This window comes from Trachypithecus francoisi, unplaced genomic scaffold (assembly GCF_009764315.1).
Source record: "Trachypithecus francoisi isolate TF-2019V2 unplaced genomic scaffold, Tfra_2.0 Lachesis_group12, whole genome shotgun sequence".
In the NCBI taxonomy this organism is placed as follows: Eukaryota; Metazoa; Chordata; class Mammalia; order Primates; family Cercopithecidae; genus Trachypithecus; species Trachypithecus francoisi.
The window spans coordinates 23,789,311-23,812,507 of record NW_022681457.1 but is presented as its reverse complement, the minus strand read 5'-3'; the positions used below and the strand labels follow the sequence as shown (position 1 = coordinate 23,812,507).

The window sequence follows — 23,197 nt, the reverse complement described above, 5'->3', positions numbered from 1 at the left end:
TGGCCCTGCTGCGTGGACTCCAAACCTCTTCCTGGGCTTTTGCATTCCTGTGTTCCTCTCTGGTTCTTGCATAGTAGAGGTTCTCTATAGCCTGGTTTTGGAGGAACATTATATTGATATCTGGTATAGTTCACTGAATATTTTCTCTGCGTGCGTGTGTGTGTGTACGTGCTTGTGTGTGTACAGGGGCAGGAGATTGAGTGCTGCTCACATATGGAATTGGGCCCTTTGGCTGAGCAGCACTTCCTCTTGTAACAGATCAAACCCTCTTCACTGCTGGGTAAAGTGGAACCACATTTTGCTTTGCTGGGCAGCATGCGGGTCTGCTTCCTGCCACAGATCACGATTTGGCTGCTTTCTCATTGTTTCCGTGCTAGTTCCAGCCTTGCCGGTTGGGAACCGCCTCCTGTCCTGTGGAGCACAATGCAAGATCTGTGTCCTTGCTCATGTGTCCACTGTGAGCACGGTGTCATCACCACTCCCGCAACCCTAGTGTCAGCATGCACTTGTGAGCCAGGAAGGACCACTGAGATGCCCTTGAGCAGAAGTGGGTGCTGGATCATGAGTCCAGAGGCCTAAGTTCTTCTCCTGCACTGCCATTCACTGAGCAAGTCTGGGCCTCAGATTTCCCAGCCGTAAGACAGGGGCAGCAATGGCACCTACACCACATTGTTCTTCATCCACACCTAGAGGGGCATCGTTAACAGAGACAGTTCTCCCGACATTGAGCAGAAAGCAAGGCTCCCCCAAGAGGTCCCCAAAACATTGATTTACATGATCTGGTTCCCTGTCCCTCCTTACCTCTCCACACACCGGCAACCCTTGTCCCCTCAAAGTAATATCCTGGTTTTGCTACATTGCCATGCATCCCCAAGATCATTCTAACCTGTGATGTTGTGTCTGCCTAGAGATCTCCCCGTCGACCAGCCTTAAATCCATAATGAAAAAGAAAGACTATGGCTTCCGTGCAGGAGGTAATGGAACCAAAAAGAACCTTCAGTTTGTTGGGGTTAACGGTGGGTAAGCATCGCTTGTGAAGCTCAGACTGCCTTTCTTGCTACCTCTCCTGCTATTGTCCTTCACACTCTCTTTTCCTAGGGGGAGGCATCTGGTTTTCATTCCTCTTCAAGGGAATTAATTTCAATGGCCCTTTAAAACTCCATCTCGGGTTTGCATGTGTTTGGCTTCTTGCCAGCTGTGGTGGTCTGTTGGAACCTCTGCTTTTAATATGTCTTGGCTTTGGTCTTCCCCAGGGCCAGGACTCCAGGTGGCTTCTGGGAGTTTTGGGGGTATACGGGCCCTTAGAGGAAGGCATTTAACTTGAACCATAAAACTGAAACCAGTAACAAACTGTTAATTCATGGAACTTCAAATTTCATCCATTTAATTTTTTTCTTCCTTTAACTTCCTGCAAGCCAAGCCCAGGTGTTTGGGGATGAAGAAAAACAACTAGACTATTGACTTAGAACATGAACAAAACCTTATATATTCTAGAGAATTGAATGTTCAACAAACACTTATTAAATGCCAACAGTGTGCTCGGTCGTGGAGATTGAAAAGTCAAATAAATAAAGGTCCCTGCCTTTAGCTCACAGATAACAGACGTAAAGATGAAATGCTGATGTGCTGAGATAAGTTCTGTTAGGCGAGGAAGCACAGGGTGGTGTGGAAGCCCAAATCCTGAAGGCTGCCCAGAGAGCTCAGAATCCCTGCTAATTTGAGTCACACCAGAAGGGAAGACATTAAATGCCAACAAGGGGAAACGTCAGAAATGATGAACCAGGGCCGGGTGCAGTGGCTCATGCCTGTAATCCCAGCACTTTGGGAGGCTGAGGTGGACAGGTCACCTGAGGCCAGGATTTCAAGATCAGCCTGACCAACATGGTGAAACCCCATCTCTACTAAAAATACAAAATTAGCTGGGCATGGGGGCACACACCAGGTAGTCCCAGCCACTCAGGAGGCTGAGGCAGGAGAGTCGCTTGAATCCAGGAGGCAGAGGTTGCAGTGAGTCGCCAATATGGTGCCACTGCATTCCATCCTGGGCGACAGAGCAAGACTCAGTCTCAAAAAAAAAAAAAAAAAGGAAAAAGAAAAGAAAAAGAAATGATAAACTGGGTGTCACAGGCGAGTTGCTGTTCCCACTTCCACTAACATCTGACATGGGATTGTGTGCTTTTACAGTTCATGTACAGGAAAGGAGAATCAGCCTAATCTCAAAGCCTAGTGTAGGTCATGTTTCTCCCCAGCTTAAACACCCCCAGCGGTCCCCACTCTGCATGCAAACCTGGAAGAACCAAATCATGGCTCTGCTCAGCCTCAGTTTCTGCCACTGCCATTCCTTCCCTCCCTCCAATGGGCTGAGCTCAGGCCCATCTCAGGGCCCTGGCACTTGCCGTTTCCCTGCTAAAGTCCTCCTCTCCTGGACATTCCTCAGCATTTGTTACTCCAGTGCAGTGATTCTCAGCCTTGGTTGCACGTTGGAAATACCAGGGGAGCTTTTAAAACATCCCAGTGTCTGGGTCCTTTCCCTGAACACTCTGGTTTAATCAGTCTGGGTGCAGTCCACATACTGGGAATTCTAAACACCCTCAAATGATTCTAATGTACCACTAAGGTTAGGAACTTCTGCTCTAATTAAAGTAGCCACTCCTCTTATCCTTCTATCCCATGGCTCTTTTTTTTATTTTATTCATTTTTTGTCACCACCTGAATGTAATATTTGTTTACATGTTCATTTTCTGACCCTCCCTACTAGAATATAAGCTCCACTAGGGCAGGGACTTTGGTATAGGATTTAGAACTGCCCCAGCACGTAGTAGGTGCTCAATAAATTCCTGTTGAATGAATAAGTGAACTTCCAGGCAAAGTTTTTATGGAAGCAGTTCCAAGATGAGTACTGTTTGGGAAATGTAATATGCCCTCCACTCTGTTAATCACAAACATGAAAGGTTGTTCCTGCGTAATAGAGGAAGAAATATCTAGGGTTTAAGTGAGACAGAATATAAGCATACCAGGGAGCAGACTGGGTTTGCAAATCCGTTGAGCACAGGAGTTTTATGTAGAGGCCACCATTCAGAGAAGGGTCCTTAGGGGATTCAGTGGAAGCCATGGCCACCAGTCCCTGTGGCTGTGTCCAGTGGCCCAAGAACCTGAAATCATCTTACCACCAGCATTCTCCATCAGGGATCTCCTGTTGAATATCAGTAGAGGCGTCAATCAATCTTCCAGGACTTTCCTCCATGGCCTCTGGCCTCTGGTCTGCCAACTCAACAGAGTCACTTATAATTGAACATAAGGGTCACTACCAGGAAAGAGGGCCATGAGTCAAGTGGCCTGTGCTCTCCCTTTTTTTGCTCCAAGCAATAGTTCAAACAGGTTGCAGCGAAGACAGGCAGATGTTGTGTTGGGGTATCCCATGGAGGGCTGGATGTAGGTGTGGAGGAGTTCATGCCTTGCCAGGTGCAAGCTGGGCTGGAGCAAGCTGAAGGGAGGACTCGCCCTCACCCAGAGATGTGAAGATTTGCAGGCAACTTGGCGAACTCAGGGTGGAGGTGGGGATGTTTGCCTGGAGTTGGGCCCCTCTCCAGACCTAACATTAGGATTCCACAAGCAAATGAGAACGCTGGATGGCCTGTCTGGGTCACCAAATGCATCAACCAATGAGGGGACAGGCTACTGGTGGGTTTGCTGCAATGAGCACAGTTAATTATTTTGACAATGAGCACAGTTAATTGAGTCTCCCCAAATAGCCTCCCTGCACCATGCAGTCAGAAAGACTGCATGTCTTTCTGACACTAAGATTCCTGGGAGCCTGTCACCCTGCCGGCAGGTGTAGAGAGTCGGGGAGGAGGTTAGCAAGCTGCGGAGTGTTACCTGAGGCCCACCCAGCTCTCACTGGTGTTGACATGGGCACTGGGCAGGAAAGACAGGATGAGTGACCTTTGTTTCCTACCCCAGGTATGAGACCACCTCGAGTGAGGAGACCAGCGGTGAGGACAGCTCCCCAGAGGACTTGTCTGACAGTGAGGCTGAGAAGAAGTGTGATGGCCCAGACCACAGGCATGTCAAAGACGCTCACCTCACCTGCGAGGCTAGGCAGAGCATCCCCGAGGGCGCCTGCCATGCTGCCCAGGAAAGTGGGGCTGGGGAAGAAGTCCCCCACTCCAAGGCTGAGAGGTGAGCAAATGGACACAAACGTGGGCACTTGTTCCTCTGAAAAAGGGCAAGGGCATATATCCACCCACTCATGCGATCATTTGTTCATTCATGTACCCATCCATTCGCCAGTGTTGTTTAAGTCTCTGTTTCATGCCCACACTGTGCACTCATCAAATGAGGCAGATATATGGCTCCTGCTTTCGTGGAATGTACTGTCACAGCCGGTGTCTATGTATAAAGTCAACATTTACCTAGTGCTGAAACTGTGAAGGACTTTACAAGTATCCTATATACGACTTTCAACAGTCCTGCCGAGTAGAAGTTACTGTGACCGCCACACTATACAGATGTAGAAACAGAGACTTAGGGAAGTGCAGGGATGCAGCCAGCAGAGCAGGAACCCCAGCCCCAGTCCTTCTGATTGTTACCCATACGCTTTTCTGCCTGTCCTGTTGACCATGCTGGCTTTTAAAGTGATGTGTCTTTTTTTTTTTTGAGACAGAGTTTTGCACTGTCGCCCGGGCTGGAGTGAAGTGGCACAATCTCGGTTCACTGCAACCTCTTCCTCCCAGGTTCAAATGATTCTGCTGCTTCAGCCTCCCGAGTAGCTGGGACTGCAGGTGCCCACCACCATGCCCAGCTATTTTTTTGTATTTTTTAGTAGAAATGGGGTTTCACTATGTTGGCCAGGCTGATCTTGAACGCCTGACCTTGTGATCCACCCGCCTCAGCCTCCCAAAGTGCTGGGATTACAGGTGTGAGCTACTGTGCCTGGCCAGTGATGTGTCTTTTAAAGTGATGGGAGCAGCCAGGCACCATGGCTCACAGCTGTAATCCCAGCACTTTGGGAAGCTGAGGTGGGAGGATCCCTTGAGGTTAGGAGTTCGAGACCAACCTGGGCAACAGAGTGAGACTCTATCTCTATTTTAATTATAGTATTTAATTTTTTAAGAAAAAAGAATAGAAGTAAAGTGATAGGAGGTCATATGGGAGGAAAAGAAGACCATTGCCTTTGGAGTCAGGCATACCTGGACTCAGTTCCTGCCTCTGCCATGGTGTTACTTTAGGCAAAGTCCTTGAGCTGTGGTTGCCTCAGTTTCCTCATCTGTCAAATGTGCATAATAGCAACTTGATAGGTTTGATTGAGAACTACTTGAGAAAAAGCAAGTAAATGCTTGGCACAGCACTTCCCACAGACTAGGCTCTCAGTAAATGGTAGAAACAAGACGGTTATTACCATTATCATCACTATCACCATCTCCAGCCTGGCTGCCAGAGGAGTGGTGAACAGTGAATGGGAGCCGATTGTCACCCAGGTCAGGGCTGCTCCAACATGGCAGCAAGATAAGGACAGGCCAAGTGAGTCGGCTTCTTTGTGTCCAGTGTCTTTAAGCCTCACCTGAGGCCTCTTGGTGCTGAGCCTTCCTTCAGACTAATACGGGAAGAGTGCTTGCCACTGTGGACACCCCAGCTTCAACGCGTCTCATATTACTGACTCTGTTAGTGCTTATGGTGTCCTCCATGGAAGAATAACCCGAAGAAATTTTCTGGTATGGATTGGATTCTTTGATTTTTTTTTTTTTTTTTTGCAGCCTCCCAGGCAGAAAATATTTGGTCCAAAGTCAGAAAGACAGCCCTCCCCGGCCGGGCGCGGTGGCTCAAGCCTGTAATCTCAGCACTTTGGGAGGCCGAGATGGGCGGATTACGAGGTCAGGAGATCGAGACCATCCTGGCTAACATGGTGAAACCTCATCTCTACTAAAAATTCAAAAAACTAGCCGGGCGACGTGGCGGGCGCCTGTAGCCCCAGCTACTCGGGAGGCTGAGGCAGGAGAATGGCGTAAACCCGGGAGGCGGAGCTTGCAGTGAGCCGAGATCGCGCCACTGCACTCCAGCTCCGGTGGCAGAGCGAGACTCCGTCTCAAAAAAAAAAAAAAAAAAAAAGAAAGACAGCCCTCCCCTTCCCAGCATGCCAGGAAATGCAGTTGGGCCTGTCCACCACTGCCTACCATGACCCCCCACCTAAATGCTTTGGTTATCGGCCCTAGCCCCTGACAAAAGCAGGATTAAATGGGCAACACACTTGGCTCATCTTCAGAAGCATTCAGAAGCCAAGTCACATCAGCACACACCGTGGTCACTCTGGATTTCCGAAGCATGCCCCCTCCTAGGGCAGTTGCCCGGGTTGGATTTTTGAGCTGCTGAGATGTGAAAGAGGAGGAGCGTGAAAGTCTTGTTTATCAACATGAAGAATGATTATGTAAATATGTGTGTATATATATTTGTTTTCTTTAGATATAAACCCTCAGAAGAATTTCTTAATGCATGCCAGGCACTGAGCCAGCATCTGCCAGAAACTGGGACCACCACGGACCAGCTCTTGGTACTCTCATTTTTCATTGTCATGTAAAGGTTTCCCTTCTGTTTAAGATGTTAACTCTGCCAGGGTGACTTTAGTCCATTGCAGTGGTGTGAGTGTGCAGTTTACAGTGTGAGGCAGTAGTGTGGGTGTGCAGTGATGTGAATGGTGTAAGTGTGCAGTGTGAGGCAGCAGTGTGAGTGTGCAGTGGTGTGAGTATACAATGCACAGTATGAGGCTGTGGTGTGAGTGTACAGTGGTGTGAGTGTGCAGTGCACAGTGTGAGGCTGTGGTGTGAGTGTACAGTGGTGTGAGTGTGCAGTGTGAGGCAGTGGTGTGAGTGTGCAGTGATATGAGCATACAGTGCACAGTGTGAGGCAGTGGTGTGAGTGTGCAGTGCACAGTGTGAGGCAGTGGTGTGCGTGTGCAGTGTGAGGCAGTGGTGTGAGTGTGCAGTGCACAGTGTGAGGCAGTGGTGTGAGTGTGCAGTGTGAGGCAGTGGTGTGAGTGTGCAGTGGTGTGAGTGTGCAGTGCACAGTGTGAGGCGGTGGTGTGAGTGTGCAGTGTGAGGCAGTGGTGTGAGTGTGCAGTGGTGTGAGTGTGCAGTGTGAGGCAGTGGTGTGAGTGTGCAGTGGTGTGAGTGTGCAGCGCACAGTGTGAGGCAGTGGTGTGAGTGTGCAGTAGTGTGAGTGGTGTGAGTGTACAGTGCACAGTGTGAGGCAGTGGTTTGAGCGTGCAGGCCAGGGCCCCTTTCCTCTGGGTGTTCTCTCCTTTACCCAAGCACTGCTGCCTGAAGTGATGGGTCACGCTGAGGAAGTGGAGCCCGTGGATATGCACAAGAAAGCAGGCCGGGGGCTCAGAGGTACTTCCCACGCATCATTAAGCAATGCACCATGAGTATCTGTCATCAGACTCTGTGACTTAGGCTCACGATGGCCCTGGGGTTTGAGAGGACTGTGGGCAGAGTGTGAAAAGCATGTAGAATGGGAACTGAAGGTTCTATTCCCAGAACCCTCGTCTGTGAGATATTGGGCAAGTCAGTTTGATGCTCAGGGCCTCTGTTTCTTCATCAATAAAATGAAGGTGGTGGATGGCATGTTTCCATTCCTCTCAAGCCCTGACGTTTAATTTTGTAGTCATTACTGTTTTTCTTGAAGTGTACCTCTGGGTCAAGAGACTGAAAACAAGAAAACACGCATTTGCTCCTTCACACCTTCATGGTTTACAGAGATTTAAACACATAGTGACTCTACTTTTAATCAAGGGATATTGGCACAGACACATTTTCCCAAGTTTTGAGAGCAGCTGTAAGACCCACGGTGGAACAACCCGTAAGCATTTTTAAAAGCCATTTTGCTCTCCTTTGCAAAAGAGCCCTAGAAGTAAAAACAATCAATGCATCAGTGTTTATTTCTTACCCAACTCGTTTTTGTTATTTTATCTTTAGCTGATCTGACAAATAGTTGTTCCCTAAAGAACCAATATGTAGGGCCAGGGCCAGTGTCTCACGCCTGTAATCCCAGTACTTTGGGATGCCGAGGCAGGTGGATCACTTGAGCCCAGGAGTTTGAGACCAGCCTGGGCAATATGGCAAAACCCTGTCTCTACAAAAAAATACAAAAAATTAGCCTGGCATGGTGGCACGTGCCTGTAATCCCAGCTACTCAGAGGCTGAGGTGGGAGAATCACCTGAGCCCCAGAGGTTGAGGCTGCAGTGAGCTGTGATTGCACCACTGCACTCCAGCCTCAGCACTGGAGTGAGATCCTGTCAGAAACACAGGGAAAAAAAAAAAAAAAGAACCAATATGTGGATGTTGATCAAAACTCCTGTCACTTATTCTTAATTGAATTATCAAACTAGGCCGGGCGCGGTGGCTCAAGCCTGTAATCCCAGCACTTTGGGAGGCCGAGACGGGCGGATCACGAGGTCAGGAGATCGAGACCATCCTGGCTAATACGGTGAAACCCCGTCTCTACTAAAAAATACAAAAACTAGCCGGGCGACGAGGCGGGTGCCTGTAGTCCCAGCTACTCGGGAGGCTGAGACAGGAGAATGGCGTGAACCGGGAGGCGGAGCTTGCAGTGAGCTGAGAGCCGGTCACTGCACTCCAGCCTGGGTGGCAGAGCAAGACTCCGTCTCAAAAAAAAAAAAAAAAAAAAAAAAGAATTATCAAACTAAGGTCTTTCTTAGCCCTTCATTCAAAACCCACCACTCAGCCGGGCGCAATGGCTCACACCTGTAATCCCAGCAATTTGGGAGGCCAAGATGGATGGATCACCTGAGGTCAAGAGTTCAAGACCAGGCTGGCCAACACAGCAAAACCCTGTCTCTACTAAAAATACAAAAATTAGCTGGGCATGGTGGCCCACGCCTGTAATCCCAGCTACTTGGGAGGCTGAAGCAGGAGAATCGCTTGAACCCAGGAGGTGGAGCTTGCAGCAAGCTGAGATCATGCAACTGCACTCCAGCCTGGGCCACAGGCTGGCCCACTCTGTCTCAAAAGAAACCAAACAAACAAACAAAAACAAAAAACAAAATCCACCCCTCTGTTCCTTAATATTAGGATCTTTCTCCAGATTTTCTTGAAGATCCCATGGGTAAAGGAGATACTCTGATTTATAAAAGTGTTTTAGCCACAAAAGATTCCACTGATTCTGCTCTAGAAAAGTGATCAGAGGATATGCAAGCCTGGCACCACACCCATGTTGGGATCAAAGCAATGGATACCGTCTCCCTTGCCCCCACCTTAGAGGAAGAAGCAGGTGTGTAAGGACCTCACTCTGTAGAACCATGAAGGTAAGGGGCCAGTCCCCTTTTACTACCATTTTATAATAGAACAAGGATCAAAAAGGTTATATGACTTCCAAGGTCCCACGGCTGAGCCAGGGATTTTATTTATTTATTTATTTTTGTTTCTATTATATTATTTTTTAAATCTGAGATGGAGTTTTGCTCTTGTTGCCCAGGCTGGAGTACAGTGGTGCACTCACACACAACCTCCACCACCCGGGTTTCAAGAGGTTCTCCTGCCTCAGCCTCCCGAGTAGCTGGGATTACAGGCATGCACCACCATGCCCGGCTAATTTTGTATTTTTAGTAGAGACAGAGTTTCTCCATGTTGGTCAGGCTGGTCTCAAACTCCCGACCTCAGGTGATCCACCTGTCTCGGCCTCCCAAGGTGTTGGGATTATAGGCATGAGCCACCACGCCCGGCCAAGCCAGGGATTAAACTGTGTCACATAGATTTAGTGACTCCAAGTCCAGGACTCTTCCTGGCGTGAGTATGAAATCATTTATCATAATCACTTCTCAATAGCTTCTCCTCCCCATTAGGTAAATACCCTTTAAACACTGAGGTCATGTCACACACAGAGTTGATGTCATTGGCTCTGGAACTCTTCTCGTTCATGGTCTCAGAGGAGCTGAATGCTGCAGATAGCAGGGCCCTGCCGTGGGTTGTTAAGCCATTTACTCTCAAGGTCCTTGCAAAGCTTAAAAGCCAAACATATCAAGCACACCTGTTTGGGTTTTATTTCAAGTATAAATTGGGGATGTTGTTTGTCTTCGCTTGCATGTTTCCCATTAGTAAGATGATGTGATTTTCCAGCTATGCCTATTAAACACACGCAGGAGTCCTGGTAGAGTCTGGGGCAAGGTCAGTGTGGGCTGGCTGTGTGAGGGGGAAGGAGAGGGCCTTTGTAATTGTGAGCATACCAGGGATGTGAGCTAAACTTCTTACTGGGGGTGTGAGCTAAACTTCCCGCAGACTCAAACTTTCTCCAGTTAAGTGCCTTGTTACTGGTTACTAGGCTGTCCTCCCAGTCCTCCTTTCCACTCCCAGAGGGGGCTGATCACACAACTACAAAGTATGTTGCTGCATTCCTAACCCCACCAGCTCTGAGCCCTTCAGGAATAATCACATGGCAAGCTGGAGGGAGCTGAAGGGACAGAGGCCAAAGCTGGCTTTCCTTGTGTAAGGGAGGAACTCTTGCTGGCCAGGGAACCTCTTGGAATTGGTCTCTTTTGGGGTTTCAGAGGCAAAGCTTGAACACCATCAGTCAAGAGTGGTTCCGCGTCTCCAGCCGGAAGTCGTCTAGCCCTGCTGTGGTGGCCTCCTACCTCTGCGAGGTCCAGCCTCACTCCCCACACTTCCTGAAGCTGCTTGTCAACTTGGCCGATCGCAACGGAAACACAGCCCTTCACTACAGCGTGTCCCACTCCAACTTCTCCATCGCGAAGCTGCTGCTGGAGACAGGTCAGAAGTGGTTGCATTCATACAGTCTGGGTCCATCCTTGAAGGACACGGCAATTTAAAAACTTTTTTTCAAAAATTTCAATAGCTTTGGAAGTACAAGTGGTTTTTGGTTACGTGGATGAATTGTACAATGAAGTCTGGTCTTGTAGTATACCCATCACCCAAATAGTGTACATGGTATCCAATAGGTAGCTTTTCCTCACTGCCTTCCGCCTTCCCCTCCTCTGACTCTCTAGTATAACTGTCCTTTATGCCACTCTGTATGTCTTCATGTACCTGTGGCTTAGCTCCAACTTATAATGAGAACATGCAGTATTTGGTTTTCCATTCTTTTTTTTTTGAGACAGAGTCTTGCTCAGTTGCCCAGGCTGGAGTGCAGTGGCCGGATCTCAGCTCACTGCAAGCTCCGCCTCCCGGGTTTATGCCATTCTCCTGCCTCAGCCTCCCAAGTAGCTGGGACTACAGGTGCCCGCCACCTCGCCCGGCTAGTTTTTTGTATTTTTTAGTAGAGACGGGGTCTCACCGTGTTAGCCAGGATGGTCTCGATCTCCTGACCTCATGATCCACCCGTCTCGGCCTCCCAAAGTGCTGGGATTACAGACTTGAGCCACTGCGCCCGGCCTGGTTTTCCATTCTTGAGTTACTTCACTTAGGATAATGGCCTCCAGTTCCATCCAAGTTGCTGCAAAAGACATTGTTTTGTTCTTTTTTCTGGCTGAGTAGTATTCCATGGAATGTATGTATGTGTGTGTGTGCATATATGTACATATAACATTTTATTATATGTATGTATGTATATATCATATATTTTATATATATGTATATATAACATTTTCTTTATCCACTCATCAGTTGATGGGCATTTAAGTTGATTCCATGTCTTTGCAATTGTGAATTGTGCTGTGATAGTGTACAGACGCGGGTGTCTTTTTGATAGAATGACTTGAAGGGCAATTCTTGTACACATTTCTTTCTGGTGAGGAAATGCTTCACTGTCGAAAGTTCCCTCTGGGCTGGCTGGGCGCAGTGGCTCACACTTGTAATCCCAGCACTTTGCGAGGCCGAGGCGGGCAGATCACGAGGTCAGGAGATCGAGACCATCCTGGCTAACATGGTGAGACCCCGTCTCTACTAAAAATACAAAAAATTATCTGGGTGTGGTGGCGGGCGCCTGTAGTCCCAGCTACTCGGGAGGCTGAGGCAAGAGAATGGCGTGAACCCGGGAGGCGGAACTTGCAGTGAGCCGAGATCACACCACTGCACTCCAGCCTGGGCGACAGAGCAAGACTCTGTCTAAAAAAAAAAAAAAAAAAAAAAAAGAAAGTTCCTTCTGTGTTCCAGAAACTGGACCAGACCCTTTTGCCTCTGTTTGCCTCATTTGTTCTTCACAGCATTCCTGTGATGTGGGTATTGTTCTCGTGTTGCAGCTAAGGAAGCTGAGGCTCAAGAGTTATAAAACTTGCTCAGGTTACAGCACTGGTCAAGGGTAGAGTCAGGTTTTGTACTCAGTTTGTCCACCTCCACAGCTATAACCGTACTGCCTCTAAGGAAAATGGCATTTTCCCATCTTCAGAAGACACTTTTTAACAAAGGTCGTGGCTCCATTTGACCAATTTGACTCAACTTGATTCATTCATCTTTCATCAGATATTTATTGACTACGCATGAGGTCCGTACTGGCTACTACCAGGGATGCAAAGGTAACCCAGGTTAGCCCTCTGCCTCCTGGGAGCTAACAGTCTAGCAACTGGGATGGAGCTGGATGGTGGCTCATGAAAGAGAGGTAGAGAAAGTGATTTAGGAACTGAAATGAGAGTGTGTCTGGTTTAGGGAGCAGCAAAGGTGCACTGGAGCAGGTAGGACTCCAGCAGGCAGTGTTCCAGGCAGAAGGAACTCCATGGAGGTTAGATAGGGAAAAATGCAGACCAGAAAGCTTGTAGTTTGGATTGGATGGGAATTAAGGTTGGAAGGGTGAGTTGGAGCCACCACATGGAGAAATGGAGGACCTGGAGTGCCAGGCTGAACCCTGCTTGGAAGGTCCCAGGAAGTCAGTGCAGGTTTTTTTTGTAGGAAACTCCATAACCAGGGTAATTCTCTAAAAGAGTCATTTGACAGTAGGGGTGGGTTAGTGAAGGGAGCAGGAGAGGAGGTGGCAGGGCAGACAGGAGGCCATTACAGAGGTCCACAGAGAGGTAGTGAGGGCTTATAATAGGTGAGGATGGTAGGAACCGAATAGCAAAAAGCCACTGGGAGGTCAGGCATGGTGGCTCGTGCCTGTAATCCCAGCACTTTGGGAAGCCGAGGCGGGCAGATCACTTGAGGTCAGGAGTTCAAGACCAGCCTGGTCAACGTGGCAAAACCCTGTCTCTACTAAAAACACAAAAAAAAAGTAGCCGGGCATGGTGGCATGCACCTGTAATCTCAGCTACTATGGATGCTGAGGCAGGAGAATTGCTTGAACCCAGGAGACGAAGGTTGCAGTGAGCCGAGATCACACCACTGCACTGCAGCCTCCAGAGCAACAAAGCTCCAGCAACAGAGCAAAACTCTATCTCAAAAGATTTAAAAAAAAAAAAAAAAGACTGGGCACGGTGGCTCATGCATGCAATCCCAACACTTTGGGAGGCTGAGGCGGGTAGATCATTTGAGGTTCAAGACCAGCCTGGCCAACATGGTAAAACCTTGTCTCTATTAAAAATACAAAAATTAGCTGGGTGGTAGTGACGCATGCCTGTAATCCCAGCTACTTGGGAGGCCAAGGCAGGAGAATCGCTTGAGCCTGGGGTGGGTGGAGGTTTCGGTGAGCCGAGATAGTGCCACTGCACTCCAGTCTGGGTGACAGAGTGAGACCCTGTCTCAAAAAAAAAAAAAAGTGATTGGGAAGGTAGTGCCCAACTGGTGAGGTGAGTTGGAGCTCTCTGTCAAGCCTGGATGGTTGAGAAGACAGTGGGCTGCAGGAGGAGAAGGACTAAATGTGGAGGAAGCAAAAAGGATAATTCAGTTTGGGGCAGATTTTTAGTTTCTGGAGATGTGCAAAGGCTATTGAGAATTCCAGATGCAAAATGAAAAGGCAACAGAGCTTTGGGTGGGGCCAGCCAGAGCACATGCAGTGAGGCCTTTAGGAGAGGAGGCCTCTCTTGCTCTTGGTTATCCTGTGCAGAGAGAGAGAGAGAGCATGCCAGTGGAGGAGACCTAGGCAGAGTTGTGTGATAACTAAAAGAAATAAGAGGATTGTGGCTGATGGGGAAGGACAGTCCATGAAAAACAAAGAGTGTCAACTGTGTCAGATTCTGCAGGGTCCCTGAAGGATGATGCCTGGGTTTGGCAGATGGAGGGGACACAGGGTGCCACTGGTGACTTTGGAGACAGCTGCTTTGGGGCATGTTGGGAGGAAACCAGCTAGAAGAGGGGAAGGAGCAAAGCGCCAGGCTTGGGGAAGGCAGTGATGGAGTGTCTTGGCTGAAGGAGGCAGGAGAGCCTACGGAGAGATGGTTTTGTGTGTGTGTTTGGGGAGAGGAGATCAGAACATATTTTTTGACTGAGAAGAAGAATCCAAGAAAGAAGAGGAACAGGTAAGGTGGGGAACAGAGACAGAGAATGAGAGACAGACAGAGAGAGAGATGGAGAGGAAGAGAATGAGAGACAGAGACAGACAGAAAAAGAAAGAGAGAGAGACAGGGAGAGAAAAAGGAAGAGAGATAGAGACTGACAGAGAATCAGAGACAGAGAAAGAGAGAGGTGAAAGATACAAAAGAGAGAAGCCACTTGGCGAAGCAAGGTCTGGGAGGAGCTGGGAAAGCCTGGGCTCCACAGCAGAGGCAGGTGAGGGCAGCCGAGGCAAGACGCTGGGCCATTCATTTCTCTGAGATGGAAGCGAAAAAAGGAGAAAGTGGGTAACAGTGCAGAGAGATGTTGAGGAGAGCAGGGAGGTGGAGGCCACCGGCCTCAGATGGCCTCAATCTTCTCAGGAAAGTGAGAGTAGAATCAGGGTTATAGATTGGAAAGGGGTAGTTAACAGTCAACCAAAGACAGGTGCGTGATGGGGCTGAGCTAAAGTGCATGGGCCTCGGTCAAATGTCATCTATGAGTTTAGGAAGGCTATATCGGCTGTCTAGGAGAGTACGTACAAGAGGTATAAAACCCCAAATGAGCCCCACAGATGTGGCCTTCTGCTAAGTATTTAGCATCTGCTAAATATAATTTAAATGTATTATGAATTATATTTATAAATTATGTTATAAATTATATTGTATTTATAATTATAAATATGTTATAGAATAATGAATATAATTATTTCATTTAATAATGAAATTTTATTGTTAGAATAGGATGATTATCCCTCTTTATAGACCATGAAAGTGACAATCAAAAAAGTCAGCAAACTTACCCTACATCACCCAATGACTAAGTGTGCTACTAGGATTTAAAGTCAATACTGAGCCAGGCAAGGTGGCTCATGTCTATAATCCCAGCACTTTGGGAGGCTGAGGCGGGGGGATCACTTAAGCTCAGAGGTTCAAGACCAGCCTGAGCAACAGGGTGAAACCCCATCTCTACCAAAAATACGAAGATTAGCCAGATGTGGTGGTACACGCCTGTGGTCCCAGCTACTCGGGAGGCTGAGGTGGGAGGATTGCTTGAACCCAGGAAGTTGAGGCTGCAGTGAGCGGTGATCGCACCACTGCACTCCAGTATGGGTGACAGCGTGAGACCTGGACTCAAAAAAAAAAAAAAAAAAGAGGAAAAAGAAAAGTCCGTCCCATTGCTCTTTTCATTTCTGGCATCTAGGAGGTAGAGCATAACTCTTCCTTTAGGAGGCCTGAGGTAGGAATTTAAATGAACATCAAAAGTCTGAATTTAGGACCCAACGGCTTTCCCCAGCTTGGGTCCTATCTGGCTAAAATCCCTCCTGTGGCTTCCTATTGCTCTTAGCGTGAGAGGCGGCTTCTTCAACTTGGCCTTCAGGACCCTGCCTGCCCTGGCTCCCACATGCTTGGGCCGTCTCTGCTGCCACCATGCTGTCCTCCTTCCCTCCACACTAGCCACGCTGGCCTCACTCACCAAGGTCATTCCCTCCTGGGTTTTTTGTATTTGCCTTCTACCTGGACTGTTCCCCTGAGGCTCTTCTTGTGACTGGCTCCTTCTCATCATTCAAGTCACAGTCCAAATGTCACCTCCTCAGAAGTCTTCCTGGTGCTTCTGTCTAAAGTGGCTGCCCCCACCTCTCTCTAGGGGGGCACCCTCTTTCTTTCTTGAGACACTCTTTGCTTTTCATTTCTACTCAACAGAATGTTCATTCACTCAAAAGGGGCTCCTGTCTGTCTTGTTCCTGTCCGTTTCCCTAACACCTAGACCAGTTCCTGGTTCCTAGTAGGTGTTGAGTGAAAATGTCTGTTAAATGAATGAGCGATGGATGACTCTTGGGAGCTAGGTTAAATTCCAGTAAACTTCCAAGTCTTCAAAATTCTGCTAAGCAGCTTTGAGTCTCTTCAGCTGAACGGGAAAGGCAGTGTACATAATGACAGCCTGAAGTTGTTTCTGATTTTCACGTCATCAAAAGAAGATTAAATTATAGCTAACAGTGAGCTGATGTTATTGATTTCAGTTCTTAATGGATGCATGGATACCATCAAAATGGTAGATCAAATGAGAAAGGCACATAATTAAATGGAACATGGCTCTGTGTTCTGTTACTGTATTCAATGTTAGGGGCCATCAGTGTAGAATGTGAATAAAGCAGCTACTGCTTTTTCAGTGTCATCCTCATCCCAGACACTGGACTTAGTGTGATATACGTATACACTGTCATATACAATCCTTGCAGGAATTGTGAAGCAGATCTTAATTGCCTTTTCTGAGTGAGGAAACTGAGGCCCAGAGATGTCAGGTAATGCGGTCAAGGTCACAGAGCCTGTAAGAAGCTAATCCAGAATTCAAACCAAGATCAGTCAGCCTCCTAATCTGGGCTTTTTCTACTACACTATCTATGCTTCTGGACATTGAGACTTTGGGAACATCCATTATGTTCATGAAGAATCCAAAAACCAGTAACATATGGCCCTTGTCTTTAAGTAGCTCACAGTCTCGTAGCCGGTTAGAAGTTTCTGGGTGAGCCAGGCCAGGACAGAGAAGAGACAACTAAAATTTGGGTGGTATAAATATCTGCTGATGCTAAGAATTCACTTAATACTTATCAACTTTAAAGTGGTTTGGAAACTTTTCCCTTTAACATAGTGAAATAGCTAAATAGCCATAAAGGTAAAGTAAGAAGGGGATTGCGGAGAATGGGTTGAGAGAGTTATTACTTTCTCTCATCTGTAGAAGCGATGTTGAGGATGACAGATCTGTCACACTCTCAAACCTGGGATGTCCTTACAGGCAGTTGTTAAGCATCCAGAAAAAAAAAATTACAAACTATAAAGGGCTGTACAGAAGTGATTCATTATTATTGAGAATAGAGCCAGAGTGCACCTCTGCCGGCTCAACCCCAAGTAATCCGTCCTTCATTTTCCCAAATGCCCTTGCAGGGCGTATTGAGTCAGAGGATGCTCTGTCGAGAGCCTTGCTCCTCTGTCACCTCCAGGGAGAGTTGGCTTTGCTGCCTGATGGCTGCTCTGAAGCATCTTCTGTAAAGTCCTGGGTCCTGGCAGGGTGCAGTGGCTCACGCCTGTAATCGTAGCACTTGGAGAAGCCAAGGCAGGCAGAACACCTGAGGTTAGGAGTTCAAGACCATCCTGGCCAACATGGCGAAACCCCATCTCTACTAAAAATACAAAAATTAGCTGGGCATGGTGGTGCATGCCTGTAATCCCAGCTACTCAGGAGGCTGAGGCAGGAGAATCGCTTGAACCCAGGAGGCAGAGGTTACAGTGAACCGAGATCACACCAGTGCACTCCAACCTGGGCGACAGAGTGAGACTCCATCTCAAAAATAATAAATAAATAAATAAATAAATAAAGTCCTGGGTCCTTAGCCCCTCCTAGTCCCTTTCCTGAGCCTGTGGGCAGGGGTCAGACCTCAGTCTACTGAGCTAAAAACCATGTTTCTGAAGAGATAAAAGAGAACTGATAACCGGAGGCTCGTTTACACATCTTAAAAGCAAACTTAAAATAATCAAGGGGTAGAAATAAAACAGTTATTAACAAGGCAGTGCAAATGTTCACTTCTCTATCAGGACAGAGCTATGAGGTGATGCATGGAGTTGTTATTTAGCTTTCATCACCTGCCGGCTCATGGCAGTGGTCCAAGGAGCTTGAGGGAAAACTGCTGATAAATGAGGCAGACTGATGCCTCTGTCTCCACTGACGGCCTGGTATTATCATGGCACACTTCTGAAAAATTGTTTGAAAAATTATGGGGTAGCCAGGCGCAGTGGCTGATGCCTGTAATCCCAGCACTTTGGGAGGCTGAGGTGGGCGGATCCAACATGGAGAAACTCCGTCTCTACTAAAACTACAAAAATTAGTCAGGCGTGGTGGCTCATGCCTGTAATCCCAGCTACTCGGGAGGCTGAGGCAGGAAAATCGCTTAAACCCGGGAGGCGGAGATTGCAGTGAGCTGAGATCGGACGATTGCACTCCAGCCCGGACAACAAGAGTGAAATGCCATCTAGAAAAAATAAAAATAAAAATTGTAGGTTGGAGGGAATATCAAACAAATGTTGCTTTTTTCCACTTGCACAGAACTTGCAAATAGCCCTGACATTTTTTCATAAACCATATTTTTACAATGAATACCTAAACCTTATGGGAATATCATTCTGAACAATAATAGTAATAACAATGAACTCTCACTGAGTGTTTCCTGTGTACTAGGCATGGTTCTAAGTCATGGGTGTCCAGTCTTTGACCTCCCTGGGCCACACTGGAAGAAAAAGAACTGTCTTGGGGCACACGTAACATACACTAACACTAATGATAGCCAATGAGCTAAAAATAATGCTTTAAGAAACTATGAATTTGTGTTGGGCTGCATTCAAAGCTGTCCTGGGCCATAAGTGGCCCACAGGCCACAGGTTGGACAAGCTTGTTCTAAGTTCTTTAAATATATTAGACTGGGCACAGTGACTCACACCTGTAATCTTAGCATTTTGGGAGGCCACAGTGGGTGGATGACTTGAGCCCAGGAGTTCAAGACCAGTCTGGGCAACATAGTGAAAAACGCTGTTTCTATAAAAAACACAAAGAATTAGCCAGGCATGGTGACATGCACCTGTAGTGCTAGCTACTCAGGAGGCAGAGGTGGGAGGATCACTTGAGCCCAGGAGGCAGAACTTACAGTGAGATCATGCCACTGCACTCTTCCTCAGTCTGGGCAACAGAGCCAAACCCTGTCTCAATATATAAATAGATAAATAAACTCAATAAATTTCACCTATGAGGTAGGTTGTGTTGTTATCTTTGTTTTATACAGGAGGAAATGCTAAGAAAGGCTAAGTGACTTGATTTAGTGTAATTGTTTTCCTATTGCCCAAAGGAGCTACGTAAGGGAGGACTGCTTGAACCCAGGAGGTTGAGGCTGCAGTGAGCCATGATCGCACCACTGCACACCAGCCTGGGCAACAGAGCGAGACTGTATCTCAAAAAAAAAAAAAAAAGCGACATAATTTTTTCAGATAAGCAACAGTACAAAGACGTTTGGTTTTCCCATCACCCTTGAGAGGTGGGGTCATTTACATAACAGGTATCAGTCTAGGCGTGATGATCCCCTACCTTTCCTTAGGTGGGGAGGAATATGGATACGTATCTGCAGGGCTACAAAGCAGGACTTTCTTTAGAATTCTCATTTACTACTTAGTCTTAAAAATATGCCACGTTTGGCCGGGCATGGTGGCTCATGCCTGTAATCCCAGCCCTTTGGGAGGCCGACATGAGTGGATCATGAGGTCAGGAGTTCAAGACCAGCCTGACTAACATGGTGAAACCCAATCTCTACTAAAAAATACTAAAATTAGCCAGGTGTGGTGGCACGCACGTGTAATTCCAGCTACTCAGGAGGCTGAGGCAGGAGAATCACTTGAACCTGGGAGGTGGAGGTTGTAGTGAACCAAGATCGTGCCACTGCACTCCAGGCTGGTGACAGAGCGAAACTCCTTCTAAAAAAAAAAAGAAAAAAAAAAAGCCAGGTTTGGTCAAGCGCAGTGACTTATGCCTGTAATAATCCCAACACTTTGGGAGCCCGAAGTGGGCAGATTGCTTGAGGTCAGGAGTTTGAGATCAGCCTGACCAACATGGTGAAACCCCATCTCTACTAAAAATACGTTTAAAAAATAAAAAATTAGGCCAGGTGCAGTGGCTCACACCTATAATCCCAGCACTTTGGGAGGCCGAGGCGGGTGGATCACGAGGTCAGGAGATCGAGACCATCCTGGCTAACACAGTGAAACTCCATCTCTACTAAAAATACAAAAAATTAGCCGGGCATGGTGGTGGGTGCCTGTAGTCCCAGCTACTTGGGAGGCTGGGGCAGGAGAATGGCGTGAACCCAGGAGGTGGAGCTTGCAGTGAGTCCAGATCGCGCCACTGCACTCCAGCCTGGACGACAGATTAAGACTCCGTCTCAAAAAAATAAATAAATAAAATGAAATAAAATAAAATAAAAAATAAAACAAAATAAAATAAAATAAAAAATTAGCTGGGCGTGGTGATGCACGCCTGTAGCCCTAGCTACTCAGGAAGCTGAGGCAGAAGAATCGCTTGAACTGGGAGGCGGAGGTTGCAGTGAGCGGAGATCGCACCACTGCACTCCAGCCTGGGCAACAGAGAGAGAGAGTCTGAAAACAAACAAACAAACAAATGCCAGGTTTTTGGCTAGGTACATTGGCTCACACCTGTAATCCCAGCACTTTGGGAGGCCGAGGCGGGGGGATCACTTGAGGTCAGTAGTTCGAGACCAGATAGGCCAATACAGTGAAACCCTGTCTCTACTAAATATACAAAAATTAGCCAGGTGTGGTGGCGTGCACCTACAGACTACTCAGGAGGCTGAGGCAGAAAAATCACTTAAACCCGGGAGGCAGAGGTTGCAGTGAGCTGAGATTGTACCACTGCACTCCAGCCTGGGTGACAGAGTGAGACCTTGTCTCAAGAAAAATAAACAGATAAACAAATAATGCCAGGTTTTCATTGTATTGTGAAATGTAATTCTTAGTTGTTTTAATATGAAATTGTGGAGTTTTCTTCTCCCTCCATTTTTCAAGTGAGATGGTTGTTTCTAGAAGATTTCCCACGTTTATCTGATGGTGTTGTTCACCCTCCTGGTACCCGGCACAGTAGATCCCTGGGCCCTTGGAAAGGACCTACTAACACAGCCATCAGTTTAACAGTTATACACAAATGTGAGCTAGTGAGTGTGAAACCTAAAATGCACAGCCATGGCGGCATTCCAGGCATAGGGGCAGGTGAGGGGTGAGCTCCAGAGCCGGACAGACCTGAGTGTTCCCAACCCACTTCGCCTTCACATGAGTGGACAATTTAACTTCTCTGGCTCTTAGTGTCCTCATCTGTAAAATAGGAATGACATCTTGTGCTCCAGTTTAGGAAATGAAATCATGGCCACTAGCCCTTTGGCCATCTCTGGCTTTGTTGTGGGCCTCCCTTGCTGGGTGTCCTCGGAAAACTTGTCAAGAAAAGTAACCAGCTGGCCAGGTGCAGAGGCTCATGCCTGTAGTCTCAGCACTTTGGGAGGCCAAGGAGGGTAGATCACGAGGTCAGGAGTTCAGGACCAGCCTGACCAACATGGTGAAACCTCGTCTCTACTAAAAATACAAAAAAATTAGCCAGGTGTGGTGGTGCATGTCTGTAATCTCAGCTACTCAGGAGGCAGAGGCAGGAGAATTGCTTGAACCCAGGAGGTGGAGGTTGCAGTGAGCTGAGATCAAGCCACTGAACTCCAGCCTGGATGGCAGAGCGAGACACCATCTCACAAAAAAAAAAAAGAAAAAGAAAAAGAAAACTAACCAGCTTTAAAGGCTGCTGCAAATGTAAACCACTGGAAAGCATTGCTCTAGTCCGTGGCTTTCTAACCAGCAAGCAGTGTCCTGTTGAAACGGCTGAAGTGGAGTCTGGCTCCTGGCCCCTCAGGAGCCCTTCCAGCACCCATTGCTTCTCTTGCAGGCGTCTGCAACGTGGACCATCAGAACAAAGCTGGCTACACTGCCGTAATGATCACTCCCTTGGCTTCCGCAGAGACCAATGAAGACATGGCTGTTGTCTGGAAGCTCTTAAGAGAAGGAAATGTGAACATTCAAGCTACTCAGGTGGGTGGAATGAACATGATCTTTTCAGTAAATGCAGGGGCACTTCCCAGCTTTATTCTGCTAGTGGGGAGAGAAATTCCATGCAGATCCATGTAGTTTTTAACCCAAGTGAGGCTGGGACCTCCAAATGGCATCAGGCAAAGCCTGAATATTCGGTTTTCCTTATAGGCTTCCGAGACCCAGTCAGGCTTGCACAGAGGTCAGTGAGCTTCTAATATAGGCCCCAGTCTGAAACTGAGCAAATTCCATCTGGGTGCAACCTCTAGAACCAACATTCTCAGTTGCCATCTTGAGAAGGCATTTGCTAGTTGGCTGCTCTAAGAAAGCCCTTACAGGTGACCCACCTTGATCATGGCCCACAGCATCTAACTAGGCTCTTTGGAGGTCCAGTCCTTTAAAGAAGTTTTCACCTCTATCACTCCAAAGGCTTTTAACAAGGTCATGAGTCCTCAGACTGAGGGAAACTGTGGATAGCCAGGGCAGACAGAAGCATTGGCTCATCATTCCTAGGGGCGTGTGGATTTCCACTTTCCAGGCTTATATCAGCTTAGCTCAGAGGCTTATTAGAGAGTTCTGCAGGGTCATTATCAATCAACCTGGCATGCTGTCTCAACCCTTGAAATAACCAGATCCCAAAACACTCCTATCTGCCTTACCTTTGCACCAACAAGTGTGAGTGGTATTATTCCAGACACACAAATCATGCCCCAGTCCCCAGGAGCAGTGCCATGGGCCAGGCTGGGAACAGCAGTTGCTGCGAAGAGCCAGTGGAGCCCTACACAAATGTAGTAGCCAGGGATTCGGGACATGTGGGCTCCACGAATTCCTTGGGTCACTTGTGCCCTAGGTCAGAAGAGCCCTTAAAGGTTACCTAGGTCTATCCCTTATTATTTTGCAAAATCCTAGAAGGTGGTCTCCAGCTCCAGGACCTCCAGTGTCAGGAAACTCACGCTCTACCAAAGTAGCCCATTTGTTACTCTAGACAGCTCTGATAACTTTCTATACTGAGCCAAAACTGGGTACTCTAAATCTTTCTTTTTTTGAAACAGAGTCTCGCTCTGTCACCCAGGCTAGAGTGCAATGGCGTGATCTCAGCACACTGCAACCTCTACCTCCCGGTTCAAGTGATTCTTCTGCCTCAGCCTCCCAAGTAGCTGAGACTA

At 47.6% G+C, this 23,197-nt stretch overlaps 1 protein-coding gene across 1 annotated transcript in view; it reads left to right on the top strand.

Moving 5' to 3' along the window:
• KANK4 (KN motif and ankyrin repeat domains 4) overlaps window positions 1-23,197 on the top strand; it is a 91,797-nt gene that overhangs the window by 53,455 nt on the left and 15,145 nt on the right. The window contains exons 4-8 of the mRNA XM_033225095.1: window positions 909-1,020; window positions 3,961-4,179; window positions 6,457-6,544; window positions 10,557-10,776; window positions 21,892-22,034. Of these exons, the coding sequence (XP_033080986.1) occupies window positions 909-1,020; window positions 3,961-4,179; window positions 6,457-6,544; window positions 10,557-10,776; window positions 21,892-22,034 (782 nt within the window). The remainder of the gene's footprint in view (window positions 1-908; window positions 1,021-3,960; window positions 4,180-6,456; window positions 6,545-10,556; window positions 10,777-21,891; window positions 22,035-23,197) is intronic.